The following is a 25,258-nucleotide window of genomic DNA, read 5'->3' as shown; positions in this document are numbered from 1 at the left end:
GAACGTTGGCAGTTAAAAGGTTTTAAGCAAAAACGGTTTTCGTTTAAAATCAAGATGGCGGCTAACGCAACGGTGGAATTTAATCGAGATTTTAAATTTTTACTAATATTGACCCTCCCTAAAGATTAGAAAAATAAAATTTGGGGCAGCTCGTAATGCAAGGTCAAGTGCTATCCCGACTGGGCTAATAGGAGAGAATATAAAATAATCTTTGACGATATAAAATGCTTAAAATTCCAAAGATTACACTATAATAAAAAAGTAGTTTTTGTAATAACACGGTTTCGTTATATACAGGACACAACATGTTTCGAAAGAATAAAATATGAATTTTTAGTAGGTGTATTAATTATAATTCCAAAAATTACACTAGTATAAAAAAGTACTTTTTATAATACCACGGTTGTTTCAAATGGTATATATAATATTTATATATAATAATTAACTTGTATATATAAAATATGGATTTTAAGTATATCAACTTTTAATTATTTATTTAAAAAATTAAAAAAATATACGCAACAGCCATGTTCGAACTAGGGAACTCTTGATCTGCAGTTTAATGCCACAGACCCACCATCAATTTGTAGATATCGATTTATTAACGTACTTTAAAATATCATTGCATTAGTCACATTTTTAAAATAGTTTGAAATTAAAAAAAAATCGATTTATCCATACAGGGTGATTGATTAGTGGGATAAAGCTCCGTAGATCCGTTATAGTAATAGATAGCAATAAAAGTTAATAACAAAAATTGTAGCTAACTTTGATTACAGATTCATAATCAGTACTCGTAAATTGTCAGTTTTAGACAATTCAGTCATGGCCTAAAATTTGGAAAGATTTAGACCCGTAATTAATAATTTGCTCTGAAAAATGAAAATATCTCGAAACCTAATCAATTTAGACATAGGGAATGTTATATAGAAATTAAAGTACGGTAATGGTACTTTTCGACAGATATAAAATACAGGGTGTTTCATTTAAAATTACTGAGAAAATAATGTACTTGCGTTTTGAATCACCCTGTATTTAATAATAAAAAAATTAGCAATATCGATCATTTATGAAAATTTTGACAATAAATAAAAAAATATGGCATCAATAAACCATTGCCATTGTGCTTATTTTTATTTATACAGGGAGTTCAACTTGTTACGATTTTCATATAAAATTGGTTATAACTTGTAATACCTTGTAAATACTCTGTATAACATACCAACCGTTTATATTTTTGTAATGGAGAAGTTAAGAAAATTTCGAATATAAAATAAAATACAGGGTGTTCCATTTAAAAAAACATAACCGTGATCTGCCACTATGTTATCGAACACCCTGTAACGTTCTAACTAATTTTGTAATGTGAACCTCAAAGTTGGCTACAATTTTTTTTTATTGACTTTTATCGCTATCCATTACTATAACGGATCTACGGAGCTTTACTCACTAATCAGTGAGCGGCCGTGGGTAACGGCATAAACGCTGGCCTCATGCGCCAGTAGACGTGGGTTCGATCCCTGCCAAAGACAAACCATTTTCATTTCCAATAATGACACGAGCCGTCTCACCGTGCCTCGGAGAGTACGTTAAACCGTCGGTCCCCCTGGGCTAGTGTACATCGACACTAGTTACTTGAAACAGGGTTAAAGATGTAATTGGCGCTGGAACTATCCGAAAGGATCTCCCCGGAAAAAATGCCATACGATATTATTATTATTACTCACTAATCAATCACCCTGTATAATATCAGTTAAATATTGCATTGTTAGCTAGGTCAAAGCTATTCTGAAAATTTCAGATACCTACGTAGCCTAGAACTATGTTTAAAATGGATTACAAAATTTGCGGAGACCGTGACAACAACCAAGCCAAGTATATAAAAACGTTTTAAAATAACTGATTCACATTGCTTATCGGAAAATTTCGGCTACAATGTGTTTTAAATGCATTCATGTTTTTCAAATCCTGAGAAAACTAATAAGTAAATATTTTTAAAAAATTTAAACGCACAATGAAAGATTACATTATTACCGAGGGCCGTAAGTCCCTTACGGCCGGTTTCACAAAGTAAAGATTACTTGTGGTTCAGAGATAGCCTCAAAATTACCCCAAAATATGCGTTTCAGTTTCATAATTGTTACCCTTCTGGGTATACCCATAAGGGTAACCCACTCCAACCTCTGGTTAAAAATTCTGTGAGTTAATCATACTTCGCCGTTGACCTGAAACTAAAACGCATATTTTGGGGTAACCTCTGGTTATCTCTTAACCACAAGTTAACTTTACTTTGTGAAACCGGCCGTTAAAGGGGTGATACACACGCGAGTAAGTACGCGAACTTATGGCTCGCGACCTTTTTCGCGCGTGTATCACCGCAAGTACGCGTACTTTAAGTCCGCCGAGTAAGTACGCCGTCGATCCAACAAGCTTGAAATCTTACTCGTAACCCGTACGTGTATCACTGCCGCGAGCCTCGAGCCATCATGTTATTGCGTTTAAAGTTACACTTATATTTTCACTAATTAAGCAAATTGACTAGAAATAATTCAATCGTTTATTATTGAAAGGAGATAAGTTACATTTTATAAGTTTTGAGAAAACCGTAAAACACTATTTTAAGCTATACTAAATTATTTTGATTATTTGTTTTTGAGTAAACCTAATTATTTATAGGCTGCTTTATCCTCCTGATGAAAATATTACCATCTTATCTATGATATTTTGTTTGTTTATGCCTACCTTGTATTAAATTAAAATAGATCAAAAACAAGTGCTATACTTCACATCATGATTTTGACAGCTTACCACACTTATAAAAAATCAAATTATTCTTTTATTTAACAAAACCTGATCAAAAAAATATTCAAACTCTACTTAAAACATAAGATTTCAGCAAAATTAGGTACACAGAAAATAAAAAATTTAACCACGAGGACAGTTTCTAAATTTTTTGCTACCGACGGCGACCGCGATCTTTAAAACCGCGTACTTTAAGTCTGCCGTGTATCACCGACGGCGAGCCGAGTAAGTCCGCGATCTTTAAACCCGCATACTTAAAGATTGCGTGTGTATCACGCGCTTTAGAATAAACAAAACCTTTCTTTTGAATGCGATATTTGAAATTAAAAGTCACACTAAATTTTTTCTTTTTTTCTCACCCCTGTAACTTATTAAAATAAACATTATAGAAGCTTTCAGGGACTTTCGGCCCTCAGTAGGTCAGTAGCAGTGATGTGGGAGAGAGGGGATATGACATAAGAGATGCTCTCGTGTTTACTAAAATGGGACCACTTGATTTGACACTTTTGGGAAAGGCAATATGGCGGCGGGCAGGTTTTTTATGTTATGTTGTTAATTAATTATTAAAATTATTAATTATATATATATTTATATAATATAATACAATTTTATAATTATATACTTTATATAGAACAGAAAATACTGCTAAAGAGTTGTTCCGCCATATTGCCTTCCCCATTTATCCCGTGAAAGCGATCCCATCTACTTCACCTCATGTCACATCCCCTCGCTCCCACATCACTGGTCAGTAGTAATGTAATCTTTTATTCTGCGTTTAAATTTTTCAAAAATACTCTCTGTAGCAAAAAAAATAATGGAACGTCAGTAGAATGGCAGACACAGTAGCAAAGAACAAATTACCAATATTATACAGTCGAACCCGCTTATTAGAATACCGGTTATAGAAATATCCCGCTTTAAGGAATAGACATTTCTACCAGGCCATCAATGATCAGTTCACAAAATGACAGGAAACCAAAATCAGAATAGAATGGCTAGAACAAATTTTAACAAAATCAGAAAAGTACAAGAGATTTGAAATTGGAGCTAAGAGTTGGGTTGGCTAGGTGCTACGTTTTCTCGACTTTGTTTTATGGAATGGAAGCTTGGACCTTGAATGCGGCATCAATGAAAAAACTAGAATTATTCGAGCTGTGGGTGTACAGAGGAATTCTAAAAATATCGTGGACAGAACATGTCACAAACAAAAGAGGTTCTGAGAAAGATGAATAAAGAAATGAAAATCTTAAAATACCATCAAAACAGGAAAATTAGAATATCATGGATATATTACACTTGGAGAGAGATACAACTTGCTCCAATTGATTATGCAGGGAAAGATTCTCTGCAACCTGAGAGAATGGTATGGATGTAAATATAGTACCTTTCAAAATATTTTAGAAAACCGCATCTTAATCCTATTACAAAATCATTTGTATTTGACTAGATTTCGAGAGGTGAACACACTGAAACTGAATAGCAGGTATAATAATTAAAAGTACAATAGATTAAAATCTATTCATTTCTACCTGGGTCGAAAACTTAACCACACCATTCAAATACAAATGACTTTGTAATAAGCTTAATATTAAGCTTTTCTAAAATATTTTGGTAGGTACTATACATCAAATCAACTTTTCAGAGCAGCCATCTCTAAAGTCGGAATAGGTATGAAGATTGTCGACCTCCGTCGAGATGGCACTTGAAGAAGAAGATTGTAGGCATATCGCCGGTCCGGAATAGGAATGACGTAACTGCAAAAAGCCAAACTTCTCAGGAGAGCAAAAAAACGATTTTTAAATATTTAAAATAGGAATTAAATGAGGAGTAATCGGTATGGCGTTTATTGTTACAATGATAGGTTTTATTTTTATCCCTAATGGTTCGAATTTCATTATCTTAATTTAATCCCCCCATTTCAACCCCTTTTACAGTTGCGTCATTTTTCATCTCAAATTTTTTAAAATATTTATAATAGTGAATAAATAAAGAGTAACCATCCGGAGCATCGGTATGGCATTTATTCTTATAATAATAGCTTTTTTAGTTTGATTCCCATTGGTTCAAATTTCATTATCTCAATTTAAACTCCCCATTTTCAACCCTATCTACAGTTGCGTCATTCTTGATCTGAAAATTTTTCTGTACAAAAAAACTATTTTTAAATATGTATTATGCCGTTCATTCTTATAGCGATGGCTCTTATTTTCATCCCCATTGGTTCGAATTTTTATTATCTTACCCCCCTATTTTCAACGATATTTACAGTTACGTCATTCTTCATCTGAAACAAGGTCTAAAATGGTGCATATTTCAAAAACGACCCAACTACCAAGGGCCGTGCGCCGTCCATAAGGGCGGAGAAGGGCGGTGCCTCTCGGCGCCGAAAAAAAAGGCGCCGGCAGGTGTCGAAAAAAAAATTTAACAATACCGAAATTACCAGAAATATTAGTAATCTTTTATTATCTTGTAAAATTGAAAATTTACCAATAGTAGGTAAATATAAAAATATCAGTTATTATGAAGTACTTACTTTGATCCCCTAAGCCCCTAATCAAAGAAACATGAAACGTAAATTACGTTTCATGGAAATAAACCACTGCTAAACAAATATACGTCCCGGCCATTTATGAAACTCTCCGAAAATAAAAATATGTCATGAGCATGAATCACACTCGTTTCATTGGTAGGCGGACTTTAAAATTTGTTTAGCAGTGTTTTCTTTTCATGAAACATGTTTTACGTTTCATGTTTCATGTTTTTCGTTTCATGTTTCTTTGGTGTGCGGCTTGCCTAAGTGTACGAACCGTTATTTTTCTCATTAAACTGAACTTTTACATTACTCCATTCACGGTAAAATATTGCAAAACCTCTGAATTTTAAAGAACAGCTTGAATGAACATGAAATTTGGCATACACATAGTTAACATGTCAAAGAAGAAAATAATATTGTGTCGACGTGTGCTTTTGCCCTAGGGGAGTACCACCCCTTCACGGGGGTGAAAAAATATACGTTCAAAATAAGTCCGGAAGTGGATAAACTGACCAATTGTATGTAACTACATAATATGTATAAAGTTAAATTGTTCTATAAAGTTTTTATATTACTTAAGTCAATATCTACCTTTCGAGATATTTGCGAGTGAATATGTTCATTTTTTAACAAAAAAACCACCTTTTTAGACGGTTTTTAACAAAAAAAAACCACGTTTTTGGACGGTTTTCGAAAGTACGTTCTTAGGAAAAAAAATTATGAAAAAAAGGCGTTTCCTTCAAAATTTCAAATTATTATTTTTTATTTCAAACCATTTTTTTTTCAAAAATAAGCACTTTGAAATGGTGAAATTTACAGATAATATAAATATACATAAGTGAAGTAAATTGTAAGGCTGTAACGATTAATTTCATTTGGGATGCTAATTAAGGGGATATTTTTACGATGTTTTTTACCAAAAAAAAAGGGACCGACTTTATTTTCAGCGTTACTGGATTACCTTTGCTGCTAGAAACTAAAAAAAAAAACAAAAATAAAGTTTTTTCTACAGACTTTAAAAGAATTATAACGAGTTTTTCCCGAAAAGTGCTTAATTTTGTGGTTATTTTACGTTGAAATGTTCGATTTGGAATTTGACGAATAACAACCCTGTTTTTCGAGCTACAACTCTTCCTCTACTAGATCTACCGACTTCATGCCTGCACAAGTTTTTTAAATTCTTTTATAAGCTATATTTTTGCTAAGAACATTTTTTCAATAAAATACACACTTTTGTGTTTTTTGCGAAAAACCGTCTAAAACCGTGGTTTTTATGTTGAAAATGAACATATTCACTTGAAAATAACTCGAAAAATATTGACTTAGTGAAAAAACTGTATATGGAACAAAAGTTGGTTAGAATTAATCAATTTATCCTCTTCCGGACTTAGTTTTAACGTATATTTTTTCATCCCCGACGACGCAATATAATTTTTTTTCTTTATTATAAATTATCAAAGCTATGCGTATGCCAAATTTCATGTCAATCCAAGCGGTTCTTTAAAATACGGAGCAAAAACTGTGAGCAAATGGACTATAGTAATAATTATATATTTATAATGTAATCGTTGTTTTTTGCAAATATTTGTAGTATTTGTAATAACTTATCAGTATATTACTTTCCTGCTGCTGAAAATCTAAGAGCAGAAAATAAGGGTTACCCAGAGGGTCATGCTAAGAATCACAAGGAGGCAGAATACCAAATAATATCAGGCAAATAACAAAAATCAAAGACATAGTAGAACATGTAGCAAAAAAGAAATGAAGATGTGCAGGTCATGCGGCAAGAACACCGAGCAGAGCAACAGCTATGCTCTATGTAGACTAGAAGCAGAGATCGACCACCAACGCGCTGGAGTGACGATGTAAAGAGAAATGCCGGGAACTGGATAGCTAGTAGCTCAAGATAGGGAGACATGGAGTAACTTAAAGGAGGCCTATGTTCAGCAGTGGACGATAACAGTTAGATTATGATGATGATGATACTATCCTAACACATAAAAAATAGTTTGTAGGTATACCGTATAACGATTCACTAAGCTACAAAAAACTACTACAAAGGAAGGAGGAAAGGGGCGCCTAAAATTACTTGCCCCGGGGGCATCTAAACATTCCGTATATGTATTTGGACCATAGGAGTTTTCTATTGGTTCGTTGGAGCACGCGGTAATATTTTAACCAATAGGCGGCGAGGTTCCAAATGCATATACGGAATGTTAGTCGGTCCCAAATTCATATACGGAATGTTAAATATCGTACACCGAAAAAGATAAGTTTTTTTAGAGTCTTTTAAAAGGAGATTGATTTTAAAATACTTGTTACTCTATTATTAACTAAAAATAAAACAATTGTAGTATTTTTTTTCGTATCTCTCCAGCTTGAAAAATAAATACTTTTGTATTCATTTATAGCCATTTATTCATGTCTTCTTCATTTCTAATGTCGACTCGGTACTTATTTTCATTGATTACAATGTATTTAAAACTTTTTGGCAAATCCATTATGTAAATATACAATATTTTATAGAATAAATAATATTTAAAACACAACCGCAAACGTTATAACCAAGTTAACATTTATTTTCGTCTGATAGCACACAGCCCTAAACTTCAACAGAATTGAATTGAATAGCTGAAACAGATCTAAACATACTTAACACCACGTTAATAACACAATAATACATTAATAAAATAGGTATTCTAAAATCAGTCTCCTTTAACTGATTAATAAAAAGTCCCATTTTTTGGTCTACGAATAATTAACATTCCGCCTATGAATTTCGCACCAAATAACATTCGAAATACTATAATTGTTTTATTTTTATTTAATAATACAGTAACAAGTATTTTACAATCAATCCCCTTTTAAAAGACTCTAAAAAAACTTATCTTTTTCGGTGTACGATATTTAACATTCCGTATATGAATTTGGGACCGACTAACATTCCGTATATGCATCTGGAACCTCGCCGCCTATTGGTTAAAATATTACCGCGTGCTGCAACGAACCAATAGAAAACTCCTATGGTCCAAATACATATACGGAATGTTTAGATGCGCCCCGGGGCGCTTGAAAGCCTTGGAGCGGTCCTGCAACTACCCTGTGGTGGCTCTGCATAAAGTTACAGATCTGTCGCTTTTGTATCATCTGTATACAGTATTTTAGAAGTTAATTATGCAATAAACAGAAATTGACAAAATTTGCAGTTATGTCATTCTTATTCCGGACCGGCGATATGTACTTTTGCTTCATTGGCACGAAGGCTATTCCAATAAATGGCTTCGCCTGTAGTAGAAAGCAAATACATAATGTGATAATTAACGGCATTAGACGCTAGTGAGACCCCAGCATAAGGGCCAATAATAATAATAAAAATGTTGATTAAAAAGCGACATTTTTTGATACGATCTATATCTATACATTTCAATGTAAATTTCTTCTTCTTCTTCAGGTGCCATCTACGCTACGGAGGTTGGCAATCATCATAGCTATTTTAATTTTTGAGGCAGTAGCTCTAAATAGTTATTTTGAGCTGCATCCAAACCATTCTCTGAGGTTTTTCAGCCATGAAATTCGTCTTCTGCCGATGCTTCTTCTGCCATCTATCTTTCCCTGCATTATGAGTCGCAGGATGCCATACTACTTCTCGCCCCGCATCACATGTCCGAGATACTGTAGTTTTCTTTCTTTAATTGTAAGTTCAACTTCCTTCTCTTTACCTATTCTTCTCAGTACTTCATTGTTCGTAACTCTCTACCCAGGAAACCCTCATAATTCTTCTATAGGTCCACATTTCAAAGGCGTTAAGTCGTCTCATTGTCTCTACATTTAACGTCCATGATTCCAGTCCATAGTATAGTACACTATATACGTAACATTTTGTTAGGCGTACTTTATGAGCTAATGTTAAATCTTTGCTACATAGGACCTTTTGCATTTTCATAAAATTAGAACGTGCTTTCTCGATTCTGACTTTGATTTCTGCGCAGAGTAGTCAGTAGTATCGTTCGCGGTAACGATTCCGTCCAGGATTACTTCGCATGCGCACTTTAAAAATCGCATGCGCACTTTAAAAAAGAGAACGCTCTTTTTTAAAGTGCGCATGCGAAGTAGTCCTGGACAAGTACGGGATCGTTACCGCGAACGATACTATTATTTTCGGTTATGTGTTCCTAGGTAAGTGTACTTTTTTACTCTTTCAATCTGCTGGCCCTCTACTATCAAGATTTCGTTAGTATTATGGGTGTTTTTACTAATTTTCATAAACTTCGTCTTTTTGATATTGAGAGAAAGTCCGTACTCCCTACTACACCTTACTATTTTACTCATGAGTATTTGCAGGTCTTGTAAACTATCGGCTATTATTACTGTATCATCTGCATATCTGATGTTGTTAACTAAGACTCCATTTACTCTTATGCCGACTGTTTCATTTTCCAGAGTTTCTCGCATTACCTCTTCAGAATAAGCGTTAAATAATAGAGGTGATAGTATGCAGCCTTGCCTGACTCCTCTCTTTATTTCCATTTCTTCAGATGTTTCTTTTTCTATTCTTACTATTGCTCGCTGATTGTAATAGAGATGTGTTATTAGTCTTAAATCTCTTTCATCTAGGTTTTTAGTTTTTAGAATTTCCATGAGTCGGTCATGTTTTCTTTATCAAACGCTTTATTGTAGTCTATAAAACAGACGTAAAGAGAACAGTTAACATCCAAACATCTCTGTGTCAGCACGTTGAAGTAGAATAATGCCTCTCTGGTGCCCATACCATTGATGAACCCATATTGAGTGTCACTAATATCCAGCTCCAGTTTAGAGTGTATTCTGGCGTGGATAATTTTCAGCAGAATTTTCAAGGTATGTGACATTAAGCTTATGGTTCGGTAGTCACTGCATTCTTTGGCATTCACTTTTTTTGACGAAACACACAAATGCTGATGTCAACATTTCTCTAGGGATGATTCCCGTAGTATAAATAGCGTTGAACAGTTCTACTATTATGTCCAGGTTTTTCTCGTTGACCAACTTTATCAGCTCGCTAGGTAATTCATCTGGCCCAGCAGATTTATTAGTTTCCATAGAGTTTATTGCCTGACTAACCTCTGATTTGGTTATCTCTGGGCCTACGTCTCCGGTTTGGCTATCTACGGATGTACTAGCTTCTCTCTGGTCATGAAATAGTTCCTCGATGTACTCTTTCCATCGTCGTAGTTTTCGTTCTGTCTCCATTATAATATTTCCGTTTTTGTCGAGCAATATATTTGAGGTTCTTCTATTTCCTATTCCGGCTAGTTCTTTGACTTTTTTATGTAGGTTGAAGTTGTAATATCTGTTTTGAAGTTCTTCTGTTTCTTTACATTTTTCAGAGAAGTAGGTTTCTTTAGCCTCCCTAATTTTTCTTCTTATTTGGTTTTGAAGCTGTTTATAGCGGGCCTTATTATTTGTTTTGTTTTTTCTTCTTTCATTCTTCAACTCTAGAATTTCCTCCGTCATCCATTATTCTTTCTTACATTTGGTTGTTTTAAGTACTTTCTTACTTGGCTCTAATATAGAGGTTTTGAAGAATTGCCACTGCTGTTCTACGTTGCAATTATTTCCTGGGTTTCTATCTAGATTTGTGTTGATTTCATGTTTCAAATTTTCTTTTGTTTCTTCTGACTTAATTTTCTGTATGTTAAGTTTATTGTTGTTGCGGCTTTTTTGCGTCTTTTTTAATTGAAGTTGAAACCTAGCAATAAGAAGACTGTGATCAGAAGATACGTCTGCTCCTGGATATGCCTTTACTGCCTGAATTGAGTTTCGATATCTGTGCTTTATTAGGATGTAGTCAATTTGATTTCTGACGATTTTGTTGTCTTGTGTCAGCTGGCAATTTCCATGTATAAAGGCGTCGTTTATTTATATTTGCTTACTTACAATGTAAAATATATTTATTTAATTCAGTAATTCAGACCAGCACAAACATAAGACCCAGACCCATTGTATAAAATCATCTAGGAGTGAATCACTGTATCTAATTTTTTTGAGAATTCCCTTGTACAAGCAATTCCCAAAACTAGGTATTTATTTTTTAATTATTTCCTAAGATGGTTTATATCTTTGTAAGAACACTATTACCGCATGCCAACAATGGCAAACGGGTCTTTCGATTGTGGAATTTTCCGCTCGTGGGGTAGCGGGTAGGCCTTCTCAGAAATTTGCACCCTAGATATTTGTAGATAAACGCCCCTTGTTGTTTTTAAAATGCAGAAATGTCAGGGGTGTTTCATGATTTGGGAACGTGCCTCGGTAGTGGTTATAATACGAGGGCTAGTTGAAATGTTTATCAAATAATAGACGTTTATAGTAACGTGCTCATTTTATATAGACTCATAAATTGCATAACTACACTATGTATGTATATTGTATATATATTGTATATATATGTATACATTTTAGGATCTATATTCTGTCTTTCGACCTTACTCACCCCCCGACAAAAATGTGAACAGCGTTATTCTTATTCATTGGTGAGCGAGATCGGACACGATTTTTTTCCGGGCGACGAGGGCTCGCAAAATAGCCACATTTATTGTCGTCGTCAACAAAAAATCGGTGTCCGATAAATGTAAATAGCTCCATATGTGCTCCATATAAAATGTTCTGCCACTGGAACCTCTTCAACCATGACACTCTCCTTCTTCCTATACTTCTTCCTCCTCTTATCTTTCCCTGTGTTCTCAGTCAAAAGGCCCGTTTTCACGCTACGTCTTATTGTAGGTTTTGTATGATAGGACAAATCCTATACAATAAAACGTGGCGTGTAAACAAAATTATGTTATTTTTGCTGTTTATACGCCACGTTTTATTGTATAGGATTTGTCCTATCATACAAAACGCACAATAAGACGTAGCGTGAAAAAGGGCCTTTGTCCAGTTGCACCAACAAATAAACGATTGATTTGGATTGGTGGTTTATTTTAAAATATTGTCAAAAAACTGTCAAATTAAAAACAGACATTTTAACGATTCTCCCAAAAAAATTAAATTTTAACCTGTTCTGTGTTCTGTTGTTATATTTGAGCGTTGATTGAAATATTGATATACAATACCTCAATCAACGATCTGAGGGTAAAAAATTTAATATTTTTCGGGAAAATTGATTTTAATTGACAGTTTTTTGACAGTTATTATATTTTAAAATAAACAGGCAATCCAAATAAAAAAATCAATCGTTTATTTGTTGGTGCAACTGGACATTAGCATTTCATATCGTACCTTTCATCATACCTTCCAAATGAGCTACTACACAACCCCTATTCCCATTTAAAAAAATCATCGATTACGTCATCAGGCCCAGATGAATGGCGTCACTAATATGATATATATGTCAAAAAATTATAATTTAAAAATAAAAATCGACCTGTTTCGAGATTTATCTCCAAAATTCCCCATTCTAGAGAAAATGAATTTATTCCATAATTTTGCTCCTCTCTATATATTGTTTATACAGGGTGTCCAGAAACTCTCCCGACAAATGAAGACCGGAGATTCCTCAGGTAATTTTAAGACAATTTAACCCAATTCACCTAGTTCGAAAGTGCTTCCTAAGGGAGCTAGAGCTCTATATGGTGCCTTGTATTAATTAGTTTTTTTAAAATACCTCCAGAAGGCTTTTATTTAGAAAAACGAAAACTGGTACACATATTTATCTTCAGAAATAGATCGATTCCATCAGTAGCAAATTTTTAGTGCCGGTCATAGGCGTCCGTTTTGGGTAGGGCAAGGGTTATTTTACCGCATAACTTTTTTGTCTTTAGCTGTTAAGCATTAAATTACTTCCACTGGAATCCAGTGACTGGATTAATAAAGTACTAAAAGGTACTCGTGATGTAAGTCGCTAAGATGCATCGTTTTCTAGAAAAATAAATCTGAAAATTTTTAGTCTTTTGAATTTGAAAAAAATTTTCAGAATAAAACGGTGTATTTTACAGACTTTAAACAAGAACAACTTTTAGTGCTAGAAGGCCTCATAATTTAATAATCTAAATTTTGTCAAAATTACTTAAAAATTAAAGACAAAAAAATTATGCGATACAATAACCGTTGACCTACCCAAAACGGACGACTATGATCGGTACTAGAAATTTTTATAGTCTAAGGAGCTGGGAGCGGATTTTGTGCGTGATAAGTAATATGGAAAAACTATGCGGGGATATGTTGAATTAGTTGTGTACATGACTTTCCCCAACGGCCGGAAACCAGAGTGGGGGACGAGGGTAGTTATAAGGGGTCAAAGTCGCGGTTTTTATTTTTTTGTGACGCTCATGATCGAGATAGTGCACCAAAATTTGGGAATAAGTAGGTCATGACATAACTAAGTAAAATCTCTAGAGACGAAACGCTGCGTGGTCGACAAAGGAGTGGGGTAGGGGTGAATATAAAAAATATAAGGGGTTTTTTGGGGTTTCGGCAGACGTGTCCGCGGACGGCATCTGCGTATGCATCCGCAGATGTGTAGATGGGGTAATTTGATCGTCTGTTGTTTACATATCACGTCGGCGGACGCGTCTGCGAAATATCCGATTGTTGTCGGTTTTCCCAGCACAGATCAAAGGGTTTCAGAGCGAACGTCCGATGCCTCTCCACACATCTCTGGCCTCGGACCTCTACGACGCATTAGTTTTCGCAGTGAATTCAAAGTAGATATTGCGTCACCCGAGAATTAACACAGACTGAACGATAGAACGATTTATATGGGTCTCGAGATACGACCGATATTATGGTGGCATCTACACTGTTGTCAGATCTTAAATTTTTCTGCGGATCTAATAAACTTTCTTATTTCAAATAGATCACCCTGTATGTTTTTTACCTTTTGAAGTCCTTAAGAAATACTGATTATTTTTCATCTAATGCAAAATTAAAACAATAAGAATATTTTATTATTTTTTACTGCTTCGTAAAACAATGAAATTTATGTTTCAGGTCTCAACAAATATGGCGTGTATTCCCTATTTCCGGGAGGACCCAGTTTCGGGAGTACCTTGTACTCCCACTCTAGCACCAGCAGCACAACTGGACGGTTTGCCACTGGACAGTACCAGCAGCCGTCTGATAACATTTTTCACACCTCGTACAAAGGTAACATGAATTATAGTAATTTGGCTCTAAAATAAACGAAAATTTTGAAAGGACACCGCACACATCTTATGGAAAATATAATGTCACTCAAATGAAATAAAATTTACATGAATATATTGGTCTCGAAATTTCAACCATGTTGTCATATCAGTGCGCCAACTCTGAATTTTGCTTAATTAGGGAGTTAAGTAATTTTAATTAAAGTTTATCGAAATCGCATTTTGGAAGTCTATAAAACTGTCATTCATAAATAATATTAGTCTAGCGGCTATTGAAAACAGCCTACACACCATTAGCCTAAGCCCTAAGCCGATTAGAAGCAGTACAACTGACCAAATTACATATAGGTACCTATTTTATTATCAATAATAATAGGATGATAAGAGTAAGCCTCTGCCTTAATCCCTCAGAAAGATTTATGGAGTAAGCGAATTACAAAATCTTTTTTCTCTCTTTGACACACGTAGGTACATTCCCATTTGATTTTAAATTCATTTTTATTAATTTACGGTCTTATTATTCAAAATACACAGTTGGCGCAATGATATGAAATTAGTGTAATTTCAAGACCAATCTGTTCATGTAAATTTTATTTCATTTGAGTGATATTATATTTTCCATAAGATGTGTGCAGTGTCCTTTGACGCATAGTCGTCTCATTGTTATTAAGATGAATGCAATATTCTGTGTAGATCTACGTATAATAGTAAATCATTTTAATGTATCGTTACCGGGTTGACGAGAACATTGACATAATAATATGATGTCATTAAAAAACTATGATTCAATGAAATGTAGTTTCTAATCTAGGCGACAAATAATGGGGCATAATAGGATCCTATTATGCCACATGTTCCTAGGAACATATTGTAGCGGTTATTTACTGTAATTACTTCTAATTACAATAAAACTAGCGGTTCGTAATTTATATACGACTTTATTTTTTTATTTATACAAGTTTACTTTACAAACTTTAGCTTAAGACTAACTCTATTTACAAATATGTCCTATTTATATATGCGATACAGATATTCCAGAAATATCTATATATCTCCAGCTATGTCCATGTGACCGCTTGCACGTCATCGGCGCTGCATCGGCGTATCTCGAAACATCGATAGTGTTCTGCCTGTGCTAAGACGGGAGCTGGTATACGAGGGTAGGTCAATAATTATTTTGTTACACTGCTCCCCTCTTAAGATCTGAGCGTCCCGATCAGCAACTCTAGATGGCCCAGGATGGCGGAATCTACAGGATTCTCCAGCTCTGCATACACCCCTAGAAAAGAAGTAACAGTCTACTGTCTTTGAAGGGTATGACATCTTCGGGTTCATGCAACACACAGTAATCCGTACGCCAGTTTCTCTGAAGATCACTTCCAGCATGCTTCTCACAATCTTCCAATCCAGATTTTCTACTGCATGGCCAATTTTTGGTAAAGCCAAATCTTTGATGTCATAATTACAGACCATTTTCTTTAAATTAGTTAGAGCACGCCATATGTTCTCGTAGCTTGGCGTGTCCGTATAAGACTTCCTGGTCACTATATACAGCAAAGATCGAGGACCATCTTCCAATCGCAATACTCTTCCAATTTTAGGTTGTTGATTCCTTAACTCGTCCAGGCGGCCGAACTTTCTATTGAATACGGACGAGATTCCTTTAGTCATCTCGAGTTCTTGTGCAACACAGTGGGCTAGAGAGACGTTTTCTGGAACACCAAACAGATCTTGCTGAACTTCTGTGGTCACGCTGAATCTAGCACTCTTTCTTTCTGCGTAATTTGACATAAATTGATTAAAACTTGGCTGTGCGACATCTTTCATCTCCTGTTGGAGGACTCGTGCTTCTTCTGTTTCATTTGAGCCAGCATATGGTGCAAGACGATTTATGTGAATAACTTTTGGTTTACCGTTTGGCAACTTCTTAATTCTATATATTACGTCATTTATTTTCTTCTTAACTTCATACGGACCTTCCCATTGTCTTTGCAGTTTAGGACACAAGCCTCGACGACGTTGCGGATTATAAAGCCAGACAAGATCACCTACTTCGAAGCTTTCATTCTTGCATCGAGAATCATATTGATCTTTCATTCTGTCACTGGCTATCTGGATGTGTTGTCGGGCAAGTTCATGAATGTTGTTCATTCGTAATTTCAGGCGGTCAACGTAGTCTTCGCCTGCAACATGTTCCTCGGAAGGTCCGCAGCCAAACTCTAGGTCGCAGGGCAACCGAACTTCACGACCCAACATCAGGCAGGTTGGTGTTTGACCTGTAGTTTCATTTACGGCCGAGCGGTAGGCCATCAGGAATAAATGAATGTGTTGGTCCCAATCTCGCTGATGTTCAGATACAACTTTGGACAAGTGTTTACCCATCGTTCGGTTCATCCTCTCGACCATCCCATCTGATTGAGGATGCAGGGGTGTTGTTCTGGTCTTATTGGCACCAATCAATTTACAAACGTTTTGGAAAAGAGCTGACTCAAAGTTTCGCCCTTGGTCGGAGTGGATCTCCAAGGGAACACCAAATCGGCTAAAGAATTCTTTAACAAGTACCTCTGCAACGGTAGCAGCTTCTTGATTTGGTAATGCATAGGCCTCAGTCCATTTTGTAAAATAATCCATGGCTACCAGGATGTATTTATTTCCAGCATCGGTTTCTGGAAATGGACCTGCAATGTCGATAGCTACTCTTTCCATAGGACTTCCAACATTGTACTGTCTCATGGGTGCTCTCTTTTTACCAACCGGACCATTACCAGATGCACACGGTTCACATTTTCGGCACCATCTTCTTACATCATCTTTACAGTTCACCCAATAGAACCGTTCTCGAACCTTTTGCAGAGTCTTCGTAATACCAAAGTGTCCACCTGATGTACCGTCATGCAACTGACGCAATACTTCTGACACTTTACTTTTAGGTACAATTAACTGAAGCTTAGATTCTGTACCATCATCGTTCTCAAAGGTTCTGTACAGAAGATCATCTTTTAGTACCAGGCAATTCCATTGGCTCCAGTAGGCCTTGACTTCTGGACTACATGCACTAATGTTCTGCCAACTAGGTCTCTCACCTTGCCGCATCCAATCCAATACTCTTTTTATACATGGATCATCTTCTTGGGCGTCTTGTAACTGTTGGGGCTGCCATTGCTCATTAATTACGGTGGTTCGTCTCACGGGGCAAAATCGTTCCTCTAATTTGGCACAGTGATTACAATTCGCACTGCATGGTCGTCTCGAAAGGGCATCAGCATTTGAGTGAACTCTTCCGGCCCTGTGTTCTATCTCGTAATCATATTCTTGTAATCGTTCTAACCATCTTGCCATCTGGCCCTCTGGATTACGGAATTGTATGAGCCATTTTAGAGCAGCGTGATCGGTGCGAAGAAGGAACTTTCTGCCATACAAGTATTTATGGAAATGTTCGCAAGCCTTCACTACACCCAGCAGTTCTCTTCTGGTAACGCAATAGTTTCTTTCCGGTTTCGACAGGACTTTGCTGAAATAAGCGATGACTTTTTCCTGTCCGTCCTGGATTTGGGAGAGAACAGCTCCTATAGCACTGTTGCTAGCATCGGTATCCAAAACAAATTTTCCTGCCTGTCCCGGGTAGCTTAATATCGGTGCACTGATCAGAGCCATTTGTAGTTGTTCGAAAGCTTTTTGGCACTCTTCACTCCATGTATATTCTTTGCCCTCCTCCGTCAACTTTGTTAGGGGCTTGGAGATATTGGCAAATCCTTTGACAAATCGTCGGTAATATGTACATAGGCCAAGGAAACTTCTAATTTCATGTTTATCTTTTGGTACTGGCCAATCTTTAATTGCTTCAATCTTTTCGGGATCAGCTGTTACACCATTACTCGATACAATATGTCCCAAATACTTAACTTCTCGTCGAAACATGTGACATTTCTTCGGACTTAACTTCAAGTTCGCTGCCCTCAATCGTTGAAAGACTTCTATTAGATTCTTGGCATGTTCATCAAAGGACCTTCCAACCACAATTACATCATCCAAGTAAACCAGGCATGTTTTCCATGTTAGACCTCTTAAAACTGCCTCCATTAATCTTTCAAATGTGGCAGGGGCATTACATAAACCAAACGGCATAGCCGTAAACTGCCAAAGCCCTGATCCTATCGAAAATGCGGTTTTCTCCCGATCGGCTGGCTCCATGTCTACTTGCCAATATCCACTTTTTAAATCGAGTGTGGAAAACCAACGAGAACCGGAGAGAGTATCCAATGTATCGTCTATTCTGGGCAAAGGATAACTATCTTTTTTTGTTACCGCATTGAGCTGGCGGTAGTCGATACAAAAACGCGTTGAACCATCTTTCTTCTTTACCAGAACTACTGGTGATGTCCATGGACTGTTCGATGGTTCAATTACCCCTTGTTTGTCCATATCCTTGATAATCTCTTCGGCTTCATCTCTTTTCGCAAATGGAAGTCGTCTAGGCCGTTGTCTGATTGGCTGAGCGTCTCCGGTATTTATTTTATGCGTTACTATGCTTGTTTTGCCCTTATCCTTCTTATCAATAGCAAAAACATCTTGATACTCTATCAGCATAGACCTTACTTTTTCCGTTCGTTCATAGTCAAGGTCTTGGCATCTTTCAATGATCATCTCGACAAGGTCTTTTGGATACTTTGACTTTGATGATTTCTCATTGGTATTCATAGAGCAAATTGAAGCCACGGGAACACACTGTCCGATCAAAGCTCCTCTACTTAACTTAATAGCAGTTTCCCTTAAATTCATAACTCTTACAGGGATGACATCTCGAACTTTTACCAAAGTTTTCGCCGTTAGGAACTCGACATTTTCTACATCTTCGACCATCCTTAAACTTCCCTCTCGGCAGTGTCCATCAAGCATGGTCATCAGAATTTTCTCACTATTACCGGGTATGGTTACGTCGCATGTAGTTAGTAAGCGGATGACATCTTCTTTGTCGTCGTGAAAGGGCAACTCTTCACCGTTGATCCTGAGAACTCCATTTTGAACATCCAATATTGCCCCCACTTTTCGTAGTACGTCCATCCCCAATATGAACTCGTCGGAGATCTCGGCAATTAATACTTGATGTTCAACTGTGGTCTGGCCAATGGATACTGACATATTAGCCTCGCCATATGTATTAATTAGCTCACCAGTCGCTGTTCTAAGCTTTACTGTTGCAGGTGATAATTTATTATGGTCTCGTACTACATCTGGACGTGCGATAGTTCTCGTTGCACCTGTATCCACCAAAAATGATCTACATCTATTACTGATACGACCTTCGATGTATAAGTTGTGGATTCCACCGGAGGACGTAAGGTTGACAGTTACTATGGGGGCTCTAGTTCTCGAGGTCGGCAGTTGCCCCTTGGTGTCGACCCGCTCTAGTTTTCCGACGGCTGTACGATCTTCTTACAATTACGACGAATGTGGCCTACGTCTCCACAATTCCAACATCTAGGCTCGCGTCTCTTTGGCATCTGATTACTTAATACTCTCCGTATCATTTCCTCCAGACGTTCATCGTTGTGTTCGTCACTTTCTTCAATGGTTCTTACTCTATGGCCTCGTGAAGTTTGACTAGCCGTTTCGTGTTCCAATGCAATAGCAAGTGCTTCATCTAAAACTTTCGGTCTTGCTAGTCGTAAAGCTTTCTGTAGTTCATTATCTTTCAGCCCATTGACGAAGGTATCTACTGCAATTTCTTCTAAAACGCTGTCTGGCACCTCTGGATAAGCCAACCGCACCACACGAGCCACATCTGCTTCAAATTCTTGCAGATTCTCACTTGCTCGTTGACTTCTACTTCGCAGTTGTGCTTTGTATACTTGTTGTAGATGGGCATTTCCATAGCGTTTTTCTAGACGAGTGAACAAGGTCTGGTAACAATTTTCTTGACCCTTGGGAATTGACCTTAATATATCTGCAGCATCACCTCGTAAAGCAGCAGTCAAGGAAACAGCCTTTTCTTGTTCGGTCCAATGATTGGCGGTCGCAATAGCTTCAAACTGTCTAAGATATATGGACCAAGAGGACTTTCCATCAAATGGTGGTAATTTGAATCTCATATTATGCGACATTTCTTCTCTCGGTAGTTCATCTTTCACTACAGGATCTAAAGCTACTGCATTAACTGACGGTTGCACTTTTGTATCGGTTATCATGCTCTCTAATTCTTTGATCTTCTCTTCTACGGCCAAAACTACTGCATTAACTGAAGGTAGCACTTTCGTATTGGTTACCATAGTCTCTAGTTGTTTGATCTTATCTTCTAACATTTCTTTACTGTCGTCTACGCTTTTCTGTATCTTATCGAATGTTCTAGAAACCTCTTCAAATTTCTCGTCGTTCTGTCTACAAACGTCTTTAATTACTTGAGAAACACTTTCAAATTTCTCGTTGCTCTGTCTACAAACTTCTTTAATTACTTGAGAAGTCTCGTCAAATCTTTTAGCAACATTTTCGAATTTATCGTCGCTTTTTCTACTAACTTCTTCAAGTTTTTCGTTGTTTTTTCTAGAAGTTTCATCGATCGTTTCAGAAACAGTTTTTAATTTCGATAAGATTACTTGCTCTGCTGACTGGAAGTGGAACGTCTCTGGGTCATCTCCGTTCTTCGTGAGGACATCCTTGAGTCGTGCTTGTAGGACTATCTTGCACCCACTGCTGTCTAATTCGTACTCTTCTAATTGTTCACGGAGCTGTTTTATGGTCAGTTCTTGTAGCAACATCTTTGGTCGGCACACACGTACTTTTCAAAATGTCTAAGTCTTTCCGAATACCGAACAATCAACGCACTTCAATTATTAACGACGAATAAAGTTCAAAAGTCTTTTAAAAGTCTTTCCGAATACCGAACAATTAACGCACTCCGATTATTCTCGACGAATAAAGTTCAAAAGTCTTTTTTTTTTTCACTTTTCATTTATTTACACTCCACACCGTTAACACCACTGCAGCGGTTATTTACTGTAATTACTTCTAATTACAATAAAACTAGCGGTTCGTAATTTATATACGACTTTATTTTTTTATTTATACAAGTTTACTTTACAAACTTTAGCTTAAGACTAACTCTATTTACAAATATGTCCTATTTATATATGCGATACAGATATTCCAGAAATATCTATATATCTCCAGCTATGTCCATGTGACCGCTTGCACGTCATCGGCGCTGCATCGGCGTATCTCGAAACATCGATAGTGTTCTGCCTGTGCTAAGACGGGAGCTGGTATACGAGGGTAGGTCAATAATTATTTTGTTACAATATTATGTGCATAATATGTCCTATATATGGATAGTGGCATATGTCCTCTCTGTGCCAGGTCGTGTTTCTGCCGAGCATGTCATTATTGGTCTGATGATGTTTTTGTAAATTCTGCCTTTCATTTCTTTTCCGATATTTTTATTTCTCCATTTTGTCTCATTCAGGCAATCTGCGGCTCTGTTTGCTCTATTCACTTGATCTTCCACTTCTGTGTCGAGCTTTCCGTAGCTAATTTCCATCACTTCTTGTTCTATTATCTGACCTTCAGCTCCATTTTATATCTTATTGGATTTGCTTTTATAACCATGCATTTTGTGTTTTTTGGTGAAATTAACATGTTAAATTTTCTGGTGGTTATATTAAATTAGTGCAGCATACATTGTAAATCATCCTCACTTTGAGAGATTAGTATTGCATCGTCTGCGTAGCAGATTATTTAAGTTGTTTTTCTCCCATTTGGTACCTTTTTTAATTCTTACTTTTTCATTATTTCATCCATTATCAGGTTGAATAATAAACGACTCAAGAAATCCCTCTGTCTTTTCCCATTGACAACTTCAATTGGGTCAGTTAGTTCATCTTCTACTTCTCCTTTTCTTGTGTTGTTCTGGTAGATGTTTTCGATCGTTTTAATTATTCCTAGAGATACCTCTCTTGAATATATATAATAAATGAATCATGTCCTTTAATTTGACCCTGTCAAATGCTTTCTTAAGTTCCGCGAAACATAAATATGCCGGTTTGTTGTATTCTAAAGATTTCTCTTGAACTTGCCTCATTATAAATATAGCGCCGTGCACGATATTCCCGACCTAAAACCTTGTTGTTTTTCTTACGCCAGGGAAATAAGGCAAAAATATACCATGTTCGGGACACTTGAGCAGCCAGGTTGCAAATGGGTTTTTTGGGTACTATATACCTAATACATTATAAATACAAAAATGCCCGTCACAGTTCGGACAAGAATATTAGTTATTAACAATAATAGGGGTCAAAAATGGCAGCTTTTTCGTTTAAATCGCTACAGGTAAAAATAGGGTAATTAGATATCTTATTTATGGTATTCTTCGTTTAGTAGATGATCCAATGTTTATAAGGGCAGTTTTTGAATTTTGGTTCCTAAATTTTTGTTGCTTCGGAAATTGCAAAATAAAACTAAAATTTCGAAAATAAAAAAATTGCTATATCTTTTGTGAAAATGACCTTAAGGTTTTCATATTGCACGAAAAGTTGAGTCAAACAGTCTATATAATGCACAAAAATTTTTAAGACGATTCGTCAATTAGTTTAAATTTTATTCAATTTGTTTATTCCGAAGAGCTTTTCTTCGCAATGTTATTGTTCAGAAAATAATAATGATGTAGCAATTCTGTGGAAACCACATGAACGAAGAATATTCATATTTTCAACATAATTAAAATTTTTTTTTAAAAAATCATTCATATCACTCCGAAAACATTTTACTAAAGTAGAGACATTTTTGGATTATAAACAATTTGAATAACTTTGTTAATACTGACTGTAGGCTAAAACTACAATGGGATTTGAAAATCTGGTATTTTTACACGAATTTTCAAAAAAGAACTTTTCGCCTAGGTTCGTTTCTGTTAAAGTTAGCCACTTTTTTTTATTTAATTGCCGGCTACTTTGTTTTAATACTAATAACTAGCGCACTTTTGAAGATAAAGATATATAGTTTATGTGTAAAAGTTTGAGTAAACTTTGAACTTGCAACAGAGTGGTTAATAAAGCCTTAAAAATGACGTCCTAACGAAATCGATTCGTGGTCGGCGGAGGGGAATTATTAAAATCCGTGCACTCAAAAAGTGAAACTATTTTTTGAAACATATGCTGCGAATAATATCTCCGGAGATTGTTGATGGATTTTGATTATAATTTTTTAAATTTGTATGTACTCGTAGTCTTATAGAGTACGTTATGTACACATATCCCCACCTAACATTACAAAATGTTGGGGGAGCCCCCCTTACCACTCAGGGATATGAAAAATATATTACGACCAATTGTAAGACCTACCAAATATACATATATAATTTCATAACAATCGGTCAAGCGGTCTCGGAGGAGTATGGCCACTAACACTGTGACAGGAGAATTTTGTAGATGTAAATATATAGATGGCTGTTAACAAATAGGGGTTGGTGATAAAAAAGTGAAAATTAAAGGTTGCATGTATTTTTTAATTATACATCATATAAAATTAAGGTAGACAATTTTGTCCAAAAAATAAAAAAAAATGACAGGGGGCAACCCCCCTTATAACATATGGGTATGAAAAATAGATTAAAACCTATACTCAGTCCTATATGATATCGGTGTAAAATTTCATAAAAATCGGCCAAGCCGTTTCGGAGTAGTATGGTAACTAACACTGTTACAGGAGAATTTTATGTATATAGAAGTAACTGTGAATTAAATAATAAAAGTGGCTAATTTTGACCGTAATTAACCTAGGCCAAAAGATTTTTTTGAAAATTCGTGTAAAAATACCAGCTTTTGAAATCCCAAAGTAAATTATTTATAAGCCAAAAATGACTCTACTTTAGTAAAATGTTTTTGGAGTGATACAAACGTCTTTTTAATGATTTTTTTTAAATATGTTGAAAATATGACTATTCTTCTTTCATGTGGTTTCCATAGTATTGCTACATCATTATTATTTTCTGAACAATAACATTGCGAAAAAAAAGCTCTTTGGGATAAACAAATCGAATAAAATTTAAACTAATTGACGAATCGTCTTAAAATTTTTTGCATTATATGGACTGTTTGACTAAACTGTTCGTGTAATACGAAAATCTTAAGGTCATTTTCACAAAAGATATAGCAATTTTTTTATTTTGGAAATTTTAGTTTTATTTTGCAATTTCCGAAGCAACAAATGATGGGACCAAAATTCAAAAACTGCCATTTTAAACCTTGGGTCATCTACTAAAAGAAGAATACTATAAATAAGATATTTAATTACCCTATTTTTACCTGTAGCGATTTAAACGAAAAAACTGCCATTTTTGACACTTATTTGTTAATAATTAAGTTTCTCGTCCGAACTGTGACGGGCATTTTTGTATTTATAATGTATTTGATATATAGTACCCAAAAAACCCATTTGCAACCTGGCTGCTCAATTGTCCCGACAAAAACCTTATTTTTCTGGACTATCTGCTAATGTTATAATTTCATTCAATTTGTTTGTTATCACCTTAGGTGTTAATTTTAACGTTGTATTTAATAAGTTAATTCCTCTGTAATTCTCCGGATCCCATTTGTCTACTTTTTTGAAGAGAGGTATTAGGATGATTCACTTCCATTCTTGTGGTATTCTGTTAAGGAAACATCTAACGTAAAATATGGCTTGTTGGGAACGCTAAAAAGGACGACCTACAGGGATATGGTTTACAACTCTTAGAAGCTAAAGCATCATAGGAGGAAATGTCAACTTACAATGATAGAAGAATGAAGAAACCAATGGAGAAGATGAACTTAGG

The 25,258-nt window shown here is 35.8% G+C and overlaps 1 protein-coding gene across 2 annotated transcripts in view; it reads left to right on the top strand.

The window, feature by feature from the left end:
- The window catches only part of LOC114332288 (protein winged eye), a 251,400-nt gene that overhangs the window by 41,942 nt on the left and 184,200 nt on the right, over positions 1 to 25,258 (top strand). For both annotated transcript variants that reach the window (XM_050649543.1, XM_050649542.1), the window contains exon 3: positions 14,303 to 14,458. In XM_050649543.1, the coding sequence (XP_050505500.1) occupies positions 14,303 to 14,458 (156 nt within the window). The remainder of the gene's footprint in view (positions 1 to 14,302; positions 14,459 to 25,258) is intronic.

The sequence above is a fragment of the Diabrotica virgifera genome, chromosome 4 (assembly GCF_917563875.1).
Source record: "Diabrotica virgifera virgifera chromosome 4, PGI_DIABVI_V3a".
NCBI classification, from domain to species: domain Eukaryota; kingdom Metazoa; phylum Arthropoda; class Insecta; order Coleoptera; family Chrysomelidae; genus Diabrotica; species Diabrotica virgifera.
Note: the sequence above shows the minus strand (reverse complement) of the source record. Positions and strands in the feature narration are given on the sequence as shown.